This window comes from Pholis gunnellus (assembly GCF_910591455.1).
Source record: "Pholis gunnellus genome assembly, chromosome: 13".
NCBI classification, from domain to species: domain Eukaryota; kingdom Metazoa; phylum Chordata; class Actinopteri; order Perciformes; family Pholidae; genus Pholis; species Pholis gunnellus.
The window spans coordinates 21259144-21271822 of record NC_136540.1 but is presented as its reverse complement, the minus strand read 5'-3'; the positions used below and the strand labels follow the sequence as shown (position 1 = coordinate 21271822).

Sequence of the window (12679 nt, the reverse complement as noted above, 5' to 3'; positions counted from 1 at the left end):
ATTTATTTTTCCAAATCCACATGAAGCACTCTTCACATCACATGAATTAGATTCACCACACAGCAATTATTTCAAAAGAAAATGTCTCTTTTATAGCCGATTCTCCTGTTACTCCTATTTCCTTTTCATTACAATGACATTATAACTGGTGTGTTTAGCGCATGACAAATTAATCAGAGCACACAAGGCCAAATATGACTGGGCGCTGACAAACAATGTAGCATTTAAAAAGCTATTTTTTAAACTCCACACATGAAACTCAGCGTGGCTACATTACATCACACAGCTAACTCCACAGAGAACAATGAGGATCAGTTTTGAACTAAATATTCTCTGAGTTTTTTTCTCAAAGAATTGCACAAAAGCACCACTTTGAGTCTTTTGTTTACCAGAGATGTGTTCATACATTTCTACTAAAGAAGTCTTAGTTGACGATATACAAAAGGATCAATAGTGGAGTGATTGAGTAAGAGGGTCAGCCCTACCAACAACGTTCTCACTCACCTGTCTCTCCTCTCCACATGTGAAGAGTCTAAACGGCATGTCTGGGGTTACTCCATCCATGATCCTCGCTCGTCACCGATTCTGGCTGCTTAGAGGAGAGATAGAGAGTTCATTGCATTTGGCGAAATTTTAAAATAGCGGCGCATTTAGCAGCAGTGCTAAGCCGCTGTATGCAGGGGAAACACTGGAGCCATAGAACTGTAGCTGATACAACAGTGCACGTTCTAATGATCTCTGTGAAGGCAGATCATGGAGACATTATAATCCTTCATGATCTAATATCGTCGTATTGCACGCTATTATGTAGTCTTCATTTCTGCCAGATTCAAGCACTCATTACTGTTCCTGTAGTATTCTTATGTCATGAGTACTTTATGGTATATTTCATTTTGTATGATATTCCTTTAATACTATTTCTGAGATCCTTGAATGGCTATTGTTGGGAAGATTAAAGTTCTCTTTCATCAGTCCATAACTCACACCTCTGTCACATACTGCAAATCCTGGGCTTTAGCGGTCCGGCAGATTTACTGCACATCTTTATTTCCTGAAGCGGGAGCTCTGAACCGTTGTTGTAACCGGCACAGAGATTTCTCTCGGATGTTCCAGTTGCATTTCACTCGCTCACAGTCAAGCGTGTCCCTCCACGTCAATACCATGCAGTCCGAGTGCACCAGTCCATTGTAATTGCTGCCTGCCTTTCATGGCCACACAAGGCTCAATGTGGCAGTAGAAGAGATATTTCCAATAAGTCCAGGGGCTGAAGGTAACCAGCCTACATTTGGATTTACATTCATCTTTTATAAAGGTTAAAACTGTACAATTTGATAAATAAAAGGTTTTGTTAAGATTACCTCTTAACATTTACCAAAACACCCTTTCACCCCCTCAGGTCAAACACTTGCCAGCACCAGCACATTTCCATGCAGGGTGTACACATAGGTTATATGTAGCTTTAGGATGGAGCACCTGCTGAGCTCCCCTATAGTAAGGTGGGGCGATGGCAGGGTGTGTGTGTGTGTGTGTGTGTGTGTGTGTGTGTGTGTGTGTGCGTGTGTGCGTGCGTGCGTGCGTGCGTGCGTGCGTGCGTGCGTGCGTGCGTGCGTGCGTGCGTGCGTGCGTGCGTGCGTGCGTGCGTGCGTGCGTGCGTGTGTGTGATGTACCCCTGAACCAATTAGCTCCTTCAGTAGGGGTGGGCGCGATAGTTACAGCGGTGTTCCGCAGGGTACTGCCCTCAGCCCTGTGGGGTCCCGGCCAATAGCAATTAGCCCGCCAACAAGAGCCCTAATTAGCCCTCTTGATTGGCTCGGTAACGGCGCGACAACAACATCAGCAGCCAACACATAGAGGCGACCAAGGTGACTCCACCAAGACGCTTTGCTTTAAAGCCAGCTGTACTGTAATTAGTAAACAAGCATGGCGGTCGGTAATTGGTAAACAAGTGGTCGGGTTTGTTTGCAGCGTCATTATGAACCCGCTGGTTTGTAAAGTATTTCTGTAAAAAGGGCTCCGTGATTAAGTCTGCTTTGTTTTCTCTCTGCTCTGCAGCATTGTTTGATCACTCGGTATTAATGCATCATCCCGGCTGACTGTCGGCTCCATGCAACACAGGCAGAGGAGACTGAGGGGACACGGAGCAAAGAATTAAATTAGTAAATGAAGAAGGGGGAAGAGAAGAGTGAGAATTCTTATTTAATCATAGCAGCACCTGGTGGCTGCTGCTGTAAAATACGTCATTCCTTGCACTGGATTTATGTTGCCCTTCTCTTTGTGTCTTTCCCAGTCTAAATGTGAAGCTATCCCATGATGCAACATGCGTCCCCAGCACCTGCAGTGACAATGATGGCCACCCAGAGCGTTCCTCCACCATCGTACCAGGAGAGTCAACAGGTCAGACTTTTACCTCATGGTAGCGCCCAAAGAGTGAATGTTAAAGGCCTATATTTGCCGGGGTCTCACTGGAAGCGATTGGAGTTTTCTATCAAAGTTAGAACAGTCTTGATTGTTTCGGTAGATTTGTGTGTGTTATCTGTGCTCTTTATCCTGGGTTCGAGTGGGCGGGGCTTAGGTGAAAACATATATTCTTGTTCACCAGTCAGACTTTAGCTAAACGTGTGAATCATTATCTGATGACAAACAAATAATTAAAGCAGATTTGCATTTAGCTTTCCCCCCCGAAACTTAAACATAAATTGCTGCTCATTTAGTCATGATCATTTATATGCAGTGCTAATAACAAAACGTTTTCAGGTGAGAGCAGGCAGCTAATATTCTTTTGTGCAAGAAAAAAGATAAGTTAATGCTCCTTCCAACTAACACTGTCATGGTAATCAGTAAATTATACAAATGTACTGTAAAGTCTATGAATGTGTTTATGGGAGATAATGAATTGCAAACACAGACTCTATAGTATTTAAGTAATATTTACAACAGGACACATAAATATGATAATAAGACTCACACTTTTTATGACTCACATGTCTATAATGCATTATAAACATACTTATGTGTTAAAATGTGCTGATAATATATAATTATACTTCTAAGCACTAATAAATATTCATAATGCTTTATAACAATAATATTAACACATCATAAAGCATTTTATAATGACTAATACGGTCAAGTGTCATAATACTTTATAATTGCTGCTCAGAATCCTCGTATATTATAATTCCCATAGTTGATAACATAACACAATGTATTATAATCACATTATATATAATTATAAGTGGTCATTGTTTGCTTTAAGTCAAGTGAGACTTAATTTTACAACTTTTTGTTTATCTTGCATACAGAAGTTTTAATGATGTGCTTTTTACTTACACAGTGCTATAAGCAGATTATAACACCTTTTAAGCGTGGTTATAATGTGTCATAGACAGGTGTGGATAGGAAGTGTAAACCCCTCACAGTTAACCCTCGGCTTTTGTTGAAGTGGCATTACTTCCTCACAGACACAAATGCTTTGTGTCTAATCATGATAATAATGACAACAAACTATAACTTACTTTTCTGCCACAAAGTCATCTGCTGACAAATCAAAATACAGTATTTCATCTGACACAGTGATGTGACCATTGAGCTCTAACCAGCACAACTCGAATACAGCTGACATCCCAAACGGAAGTCTCTACAGGAATATTCAAATTATTTTTCATCAGGTTGAATTGCATTTCATAATTAAGACAAGAGCGATACATAGTGTATGTCAGTGTGAGGATAAGAGTTCCAGCCCCAGCCTGCCGTGTTCAACACAACATGTGATGCCACCAACAGGTCAATGTAATTACTGTAGCCTTAACTGTGGCTGTGTGTAACACTGCAGACCCTCCCATGGAGGGGAGGTGGAGCAGGTTCACCCAGCCGCCTAAACCCTCCTCTTCGTCCACGCCACCTCTGTCTGCTTTCGCCCAGAGGATTAGTGCCGTGGGAGAGCTCCCGAGCTGCAGTCTGCGTGCTCGGCAAATGCAAATGAGAGCTAGTTAAGTGTGAAGAAGCTAATTTATTTCCCATTTGGTGCTGGGATTAAGACTTGAAGCTTCCTCCTACCCCACCCCGACTCAAAAACAAAAAAACGGGGCTGGGGGTTGCTAGACTCATATCCTCAGAGAGAGAACGACTGAGAGACAAAGTGGGGTGGAGAGAGATGAAGAAGCGTGTTTACTCCCCTGGCCACCCAACAAATATCACCTGAAGAACAGATTCTACAATGATTCCTCCATGAACCACCAGTGGCATCAGTGTCATCAGTATGTGTGGTTCAGCAGTATGGGCTGTTGTGAACATATTGCTAATTGAATATTTATCATCTAACAGGAATCTATAGGAGACCGGAGTGTGCCGTGTTCAATTACTGGATCTATCCTATCTATCCTCATTCATTTTGTTTAACAGCTTCAGTACGAGGCTGCTAATGTCAGGCAACAATGATTTATTCCAGCTACATCCTCTTTCCTAGTCCGTTGAATGTTGCACCTTATTGCTTTTGAAAAGTCATTACAAAATGACCTCACAAGCAGCTGCTCGATCATTCCAAGAAGTAGAAGAAGTCCATGTTCAGATTTGACATCGTTGATAAACCTGTCCTGTGATTTTCATATTTGGCCTGATTGACAGGGGGAGCAGGTTTGGCCTTTTATTAGTAGCTGGGAACCAAAGTATCCATTTCACTCTTCCCCCAACGTCAACTCTTAAGGCCTTTAAACACCGCAAATAAATGCCTCAACCAATCACGCTGTGCTTGATTCAAAATGTTCATAAATGGACACAACACAGAGGCTCCGTAGTCTGAACCAAGATGGCAAACTTTATTACTCTCAACCTTGACAAAGCAGCAAAGACCAGATCCATTGGTTTTAATGCGAAATAATCCCAGGCAGGAATTTGCATGTTCATGTTGTTTATTGGTCACATACAGGGTGTATGAACGCCTTTAAGCGAAAGAACCAACCCGAAAACCACCTGAACAGTGACAAAATATACCGTTGTTTAAATGCAAAGTTCATTTTGTCATTGTTTTCTCTGTCACCAGATGACGGGCACCACTCAGCAGAACCCCAAGACCCCACAGGTCCATATCCCAGCAGCCTCTGCAACAGGAAATACCTCTGTCAGTGTGACCCTTGACCCCCAGGCCCAGCTTGAGTCTGACAAGAGGGCCGTTTACAGGTTGGTTCAATCTGCCATGAGAGGTTCACGTGTCGTTATACTTCTGTCCTGGGCGAATGATGCACAGTCGTGAAACTCTAACTGGTATTCACTTTGCCTTTAGGTAAATAGATGTGAGTGCTTGTCAATGTGTACCATTCTGCCCTTGAATTTCTCTTCTCTTCTCTTCTCTTTGAAATGATTATTGCATTTTCTCTCTAGCCTGATACAAAACATTGTACTAAATTGACTTGATGTGCTACTTGCTGATGAAGGCCACAAGCACTGGTGTTGTCGTTAATTAATATGTTCCCTTAAACAAGCCATGACTTCACCGCTTTTTAAAAACTGTACTTGAAGTGCTTCTTTCAATTTTCACTTAGTGTCGTGTGTAAACTAAAGAGCACCTTCAGTAAAGGCTTTCAATCATCAAAGGCGAGCAGAAGCACCCTCAATTTACTTTTCTTTGAATTGAATAAATTGACTGAAATAAGCATTTGATATGCTGGCAGTAGTCAGGCTGTTTCTCTGACTCCTGTGTCGTGTGGACTGGGAGTCTGACTCTGATTATTAGGGTGAGACAATGAATGAATGCTTCCTAATGCTTTCTAGTAATTGTATTGGGCAACACGTTACCCCTCACACCTCGTCAAATACAGATACTTGGTCAGTGGCCCTACGCTTCAAACTGTGGCGCTCTATGTACACCTCTAGAATCCGATTTCAGATGTGCCTATTTCCACCGTTTCATGCATCTTTTCAAAAGAAACTTTTGTCTTCACAGGAAACTGCTTGGTTAGCTTTAGGAAAAGATAGTGGTTTGGGTTCAAATAAGTCCTTTTTTATGTTTCCGTGTAATCTACGTTATTTTATGTCCCATCATTTATATGTTGACTTAAATTAAATCTGACTTTTGGTTTCACACTGGACATGAACAGTGGTCCCGTGTCTTTTTTAAAACCCTCCAACCTCCTCCCAACCTGACATAATATCTCGTTATACTGCGTCACCAGACTTCCTAACCACAGCCATGTAGAGCACCATAGTCTGAAGGGTAGAGACACTGACTAAGCTCCTGTTTTTCACAACTTGGGAGTGACAATGGACTGTATTGGGTTATAAAAACCCAAGAGTGGTAAAGGAAACCAAAAACAAGCACATTCAAATCTAGTGATGTTCATTTGTCAAACAGCGTTGTTTTGTGTAAGGTTCCATGCTTAAATTGTAAAACGCAATTTATTTCTCTTTCACACCAACAGTCATTTTCAAAGGTAAGCATCACTCTCCAAGTGGTAACGCGCTTATTCTGGAGCTAAACTACTCGTTGGCTCAGACTTTTTGGTCTTGGGAAAGTGAACCTACTGAGTGGGGCCAATGCACTTTTGTGAAAAAAGATTCCAAGTGTCAAATCAATACATTTGAACCATCTTTGTGTACTGGAGGCAGTGTGGAATTTTTGGAAATAATCCTTTCACATTCTCAAAAATATTAGTGCACTCTCTCTAAAGGGACAGTGTATAGGATTTAGTGGCATGTAGTGGTGTGGTTGCAGATTTCACCCAACTGTATAACCCTCCACTCACTCAGCCCTGTCCAACACTGTGTAGCGTGAGGTGCAGAAAGCAGAACCGTGGTAACAACATTTGCCTCCTTCAGAGCCAATCATCACCATAATAACACTATTTTAGCAGCAGAGGAAGTCAGTCGGCGGCTGGCGGTTCCACGGTTTTGCACTCAGTGGCTCACGTGTGGGAGAACTACGGTGGCCTTCAGGTGACATATTGTCTGAACATGTTTTGCTGAGGTGTAGATAAGCTTTTTGCCTTTTTTCTCTCTTTTGTCACTCTATTTTTTTAGGTTGTTTACAGATCAGCCTACAGACATGTGTTCCAAACTGTATTCTTTTATTTACCATGTAGAAGCCCTGGAAGGCACCACCTTGTTAGGAGTGGAAAATAAGCACGAAAATCACTGCTGGGTGAAACCCAAAACTCTAGTACCAAAAAATCACTCCTCTCTCAGCTTATCGCTAGAATATTGATGCACCCTTATAATGAGCTTGTATTATCTATTTATGAAGTAAATTATTCAAAATACAGACATTTTTAATCGAGCCGGTGTCGGCAGCAAACCAACAACTTACTAGATTTGTAGAGTGGAATGAGACGCGAGGCCGCCCAGCAGCCGTCTGGTGCAGCCCGTCCTGTGACGATGACACTGCACACTGTGTCGGGTCCGTCTGTCCCGGCTCCTCGGGTCCCACCGGCGGCTATCCACCGCTGCTGTTGGAGGAGGTGTGCGGGGCCCCCGTATTCAGGCCTGAGGCGAGCTGCTGTAAAGTCCTCCGCGACTCCTCTGAGATATGAGGCTGCCTTTGATGTGAGCAGCCATGTTTGGAGCAGCTCCGGGTGGTGGTGGTGAGGGGGGGGGGGGGGCTCATTCCAAATCAGCCCCTCTTTCCCTTCCACATGGGCTTTCTGGATCTCCACTTTCCTGCTCTTCGTTCCTTAACACACACACACACACACCTACACGCACACACACACACACACACACACACACACACACACACACACACACACACACACACAATAAAGTGAGAACAGAGGAAGCTCACAGTGGCAGCTAAACACAACAGGAATGTTTGCAGCACTGATAGACCTTATTATTTATAAGTTAATTTAAATATGGTCTCTCTTGTTGTCTTCTAGAGGGAATATATTAAAGTTAATAATGCTCATGTGCTTTATTAGCATCTTGATTGGCCTCTATAAGAGCTGGGATCTGTGTATCCTTTCTTGTGTGTGCTGATTAATGTAAAACAGTTTGAAACATGCACAGTAGAAGTGGACCTGCAGCAGTGTGTATTGATTGTGTGGTGTGTTTGCAGTAAAGGGCTGGAACTCACTTTCTTTCTTTCTGAGAGGGAGATGAGAATCAACCCCATGTCTTTCTGTATGGAGCTACAGTCAGGACACGGTTAGCTTAGCATAAAGACTGACAGCAGGGCAAGACAAGTAGCCTAGCAGAGTGGGACAAAAATGTCAACCAATATTCTAAAGGTGACTAGTTAACATGTATCCCGTGTGTGTAACTTAGATGTATACAGAAATGTAAAATAATAATTGATGGCAGCGTTATGCAAACGGCCCTGGGACAAAATATTTACCCTTCTGTCGTAGTTTGCATTACATTTTTTTACATTCATTTAAAAAATAAATCACCTATGGGTAAATAATATAAGTACTACTACGTAAACATGACATATGATCTAATAATAATAATAATCAATGCACCCATGTGAGGTGAGGAATGCGAACCGAGGCTACTAACCATTCAGTGCACGTTTTATACACCTCCAACATAAATAACACAGAAACATAATCTAATCCGTTCTAATGAAACCAGTAACCCTTCAACTAAAAACACCATTTAATTACATGGCTTTGCCTATTTGACTGAGACAGGTTTGTGTTAACATTATTTTAATACACGACTTTCAAAGTGGTCGGATCGCTGTACTGTTCATACACATATTAGCCTGTTTCCCCTCATCTTCTCTGTTCCTTCTATGTAATCATACATCGTGTTATGTCTTCAGTTTATTCATGCAAACATACAACAGCCGAGGTGCAACAACAGTGTTGGCCGGTGTTGCAAATACAACATATACAGTAAAGTTCTTATTGCTCTCATTGGTTGTTGGTCCTTGACAGTAAGTCATGTAGCGTGAACTACAGATAAGGTTTTATAACAACAGCAGCAATTTAACTAACTATAAGTGAAGCTTCTATTTAGTGTTCTTGGACACCTTATCAATTGAATATCCTGTTTTGATCTGAAGCTGCATTACCACCTGTTCAGTTCAGTTTCATTTCAAGTTTCCATCAGTAAAGGTTGTGGATGGTAACTGGTATTTTTCTTTGGTACCATCTCAGTCCGGGTTCCGAGCTGAGCTGAGCAGATTCTAGAGGACGGAGTGAAAACACTGCAGAAAACGGATTGATCAGAGAGAATTGTCACTAGCGCCGCACGTGACTTCCTGCACCAACCCGCCGTCTTTTAATAGCCAAACTACCGACAACAGCGACCACACAGACCACGCGACCACGTTAAATATGATGTCGCTGCAGTTTCACACAATGTCACTATGGTGATCAGTTGGGAATCGCGCCTCAGCTAAGGGGCACTATCTGCAGACAAATCAACATTCTTTTATTTTAACTTCTGTCGCGTAACATATGTACTTAACTAAAGTCATCTTCCTCACAGCACCTCATTCCAACATTGGCACCATCTCGCTCTGATCGCTCGTGTTGCTGAACCGTCGTAGGACAGATAGCATGCAAACCGTTGTATCAGTTAGTTAGATGATTCATTATCTTACTACACCAGCAATTAAGTATTTGCACTTTCACAAAACCCCTTTGAAGACTATCAGGGTCCATATTTGTTCCTTTTACAGGCAAATACAGTATAGCTGTTTAGTATCCGTGTATTCATGTGACACAATAGGATGAGAATAAAATAAGTTTCTTGCTGGTTAAATGGTGCTATGCAGAATGTGGAGCCTGCTGAGACTGTAAATGTGTAGGATGGCCAATTAAAATGTTGTGATCAACAGTGAGGCAGCACTGAGGATTCACCAGCATGTACTGTTAAAAACTGATTATTTGTAGCTCTTAAGTGAAAACCCTTGCTGTTCCGTATGCAGAGGAGGCAGAGCACGTTAGAACTTTTGGAATTATTTTTTGGTCCATGCAATGAGCTAATGACTAAACGCACCTTGTTACCTTGTTATAATCGCAATTAAATGTGACTTCACAAGTCACCGTCTTCCACGGTGAGTCAAATTATGCAAAAAAGACACAAAAACACAAATAGCACTGTTTTTTTAATAGAAGTCTGATCCGCCAGTGTTCCTGCCTCTACACAGTGCTCATATGGGGGCTTTAGACTTTGAAAAGAGAAGAGCAGGGAGAATCAGCTCCTCTGCCAATTTTCTTTAATTATTTTGCTCAGGAAGTCTGTGTGGGCTTTAATGTTTCTCTTCACTAATTGCTAGAATGCCAACTTTATGAGGAGATGTGTGGTTTCCTCTCTCTCCCTCTCTCTGTCTCTCTGCCTACTTCATTATTAGCAGCGGAGTAAATGTGTGATAGGGTAATTAGCCTAATGAGTTGTGGCATTTACAATAAAGATCCTTCTGGATTCTGTGCATCTTATTAAAAAGCCGGTGAGGCTTTTGTTTTTGTAGGTTGCGAATGTAGCGTTTTTAGCTGATGGAAGCTGATTCGCCTCAGAGATGGAAACGTGCACTTAATTAATAAGAGACATCATAATAGTCCTTTTTTTCAAACAGAAATGTCCTTGTGATGCTTGTAAGCAACTCGGGCTGAAGAGCTGTGTTCACCAGAATGAGCTGTTTTAAGGTCACACTTTGACAGTTTGTGTAGAGTTAACTGCTCGCTTGCTTGACATGGAGAGAACTCAGGGAATCAGTGGTAACCAGTAAGATGAGTGTGTTTGTCATAAGTCCTCACAGTATTAAGGCCTTTACACACCGGGGGGCATGACGAAGAAATAACACTAAAATGCAAAGTACTCATCTGTGAAAATGATATATCACAGGTGAGAGTGCTCCTCCTCACGTCTCATGGAGGAGGAGGAGGTTTGACACACACACAGGGATTCGATGCAATTTAAAAGACATTTTACATACGTTTAAAACAGGATTGTTTTTTATGTGTCGATGGAGGACATATTAATTAATATCTCAACGTGTCAGCGTATTTAAATTAAGAAAAAGAAATACCGCGATACTAAGCTATATCAATATCTTTGCACAGCCCTACTACACACTATTCCGGACAGAAAGCTATTACCTGAATTATCTACAATAAAAGACACCATCTTTTCTTTGGATATATCATTTACAGGAACCTGTTTATTAAACATATTGAACTCCAGTTGTTGATGATATGCAACACACCGTATGAGCAAGTGAAGGAAAACAGGACTCAAATGTGATTTATTCTGTGTTGTGACAGTGGTGGGATCCTGTTTCAAAGCTGCCCCATGATGCAGTGCGGAGCCCTGTATGGTGCATATTATCATTCACTCCCCTCCATAGTGGGTCTTTGCTGAAAGCCTCTCTCATGCTGGTCAGCCTGGGTGTTTTGCATTGAGACTGGATTTAAGGGTTTGTGTGTGTATTGAAGGAAGGTTAACATGCCGTCACGCTGACAGTCGCAGAACTCCAAGACGTACAGGAATTTATCCAGCCTCGGGTGTGTTTATGCTTGTATGTGCGCTCGTCGTTAATGGCATGAACATTTGAAGACCTCTCATGTCGTACACGACAGGAGGGAGTGCATTTAATTTGCCACGTCCAAGGATGCCGTCGGCCACATTTGTGCTCGCCTGCGTGTTTGTCTGCCTCTGTAATGCACCATAAAGTCTGTTTATCCTCGCCTCCACGATGCATCAATGCACCCTTGACCGCCGCGCTGTTTTTTTTTCCAGCGGCGCAAAGACTCGCCGTCTGACGGGCTTAAAACAGGCTGTGCCTCCTCCATTTAGCAGGTCAGCGTGTGCTGGTGAACGCAGGAAACTGTGTCAGAGCTCAAGTGGTTTTATTGGCTGTTTCTGTCAGATACCCGCTTTTACGAGTTTCCTCACCGCTTGAGTTTGGGTGAGAAAGGAAGTCCACAATTGTTTCTTTTCTTTTTTACTTGGGCAAATTTAGTAATCTGTGTTATTCTTCTTTGGAACAAGAGTGGCCCACAGCAAACACAGCATTGAATGAAACTGTATTTGGAGTAATAACCTCTAGAAACAGATTTATCTCTCACTCTCTATTTTGATTAAAGAAAATATACAGACAATAACACGACACAGCAATGCATACAAACTAATATTTTAATTTGTTACAGATTTGTTTCTTTGTGTTCTAAAGTTGGAGAACTAAGGATACATATTTCGTCTGGTCCAGAGGAATGCAGAGGTGTGTGTGTGTGTGAGGAGGAAGAGGAAGCCGAAAAAAAGAAATATAAATAAATAATAATAAATTAAAAAAGAGGGTGAAAAAATGTAAGAGAAGAAGAAAGATGTAACAATAATGTCAACATGGGTTTTGCAGAGGTTCAGTGCAGCCCCATGGAGGAGGGCGAGTGGGGGGCAGCACCTTTAATGTGCTATGGATTTAGTTCTCATGCCATGGGCAGCCCCTAGAATCTAGATCATTAGGAGGGTGCTGGTCCATTGGACATCTTTTTTTATTGATTTAAAGGATTGTAATAAATAGAAGGACAAGAGAAGGGGAACGTTGTAGCAATGACAACATTGTGTTGTATAATGATGTCCTAGTGATGTTGGTGATGGGTGTGTGTCTGCACTACACTTCTTCCTCATGTCCCATCTGTATACATCTGTTGTGGTCATGGCTGGTGTTGGGAGCTATGTTTTACAAACCACAGACTAGAATGAAGCCTCAGAGAAACAGAACCTCGAGTGAAGTTCAGGA

The 12679-nt window shown here is 42.1% G+C and overlaps 1 protein-coding gene across 1 annotated transcript in view; it reads left to right on the top strand.

Annotated features, from left to right (window-relative positions):
* LOC306705345 (homeobox protein PKNOX2-like) overlaps window positions 1–12679 on the top strand; it is a gene marked incomplete at its 3' end in the record, with an annotated part of 95477 nt that overhangs the window by 55458 nt on the left and 27340 nt on the right. Inside the window, exons 3-5 of the mRNA XM_079172076.1 lie at window positions 2288–2394; window positions 5039–5175; window positions 6414–6425. Coding sequence (XP_079028202.1) covers window positions 2308–2394; window positions 5039–5175; window positions 6414–6425 — 236 coding nt within the window. The 5' untranslated portion in view covers window positions 2288–2307. The remainder of the gene's footprint in view (window positions 1–2287; window positions 2395–5038; window positions 5176–6413; window positions 6426–12679) is intronic.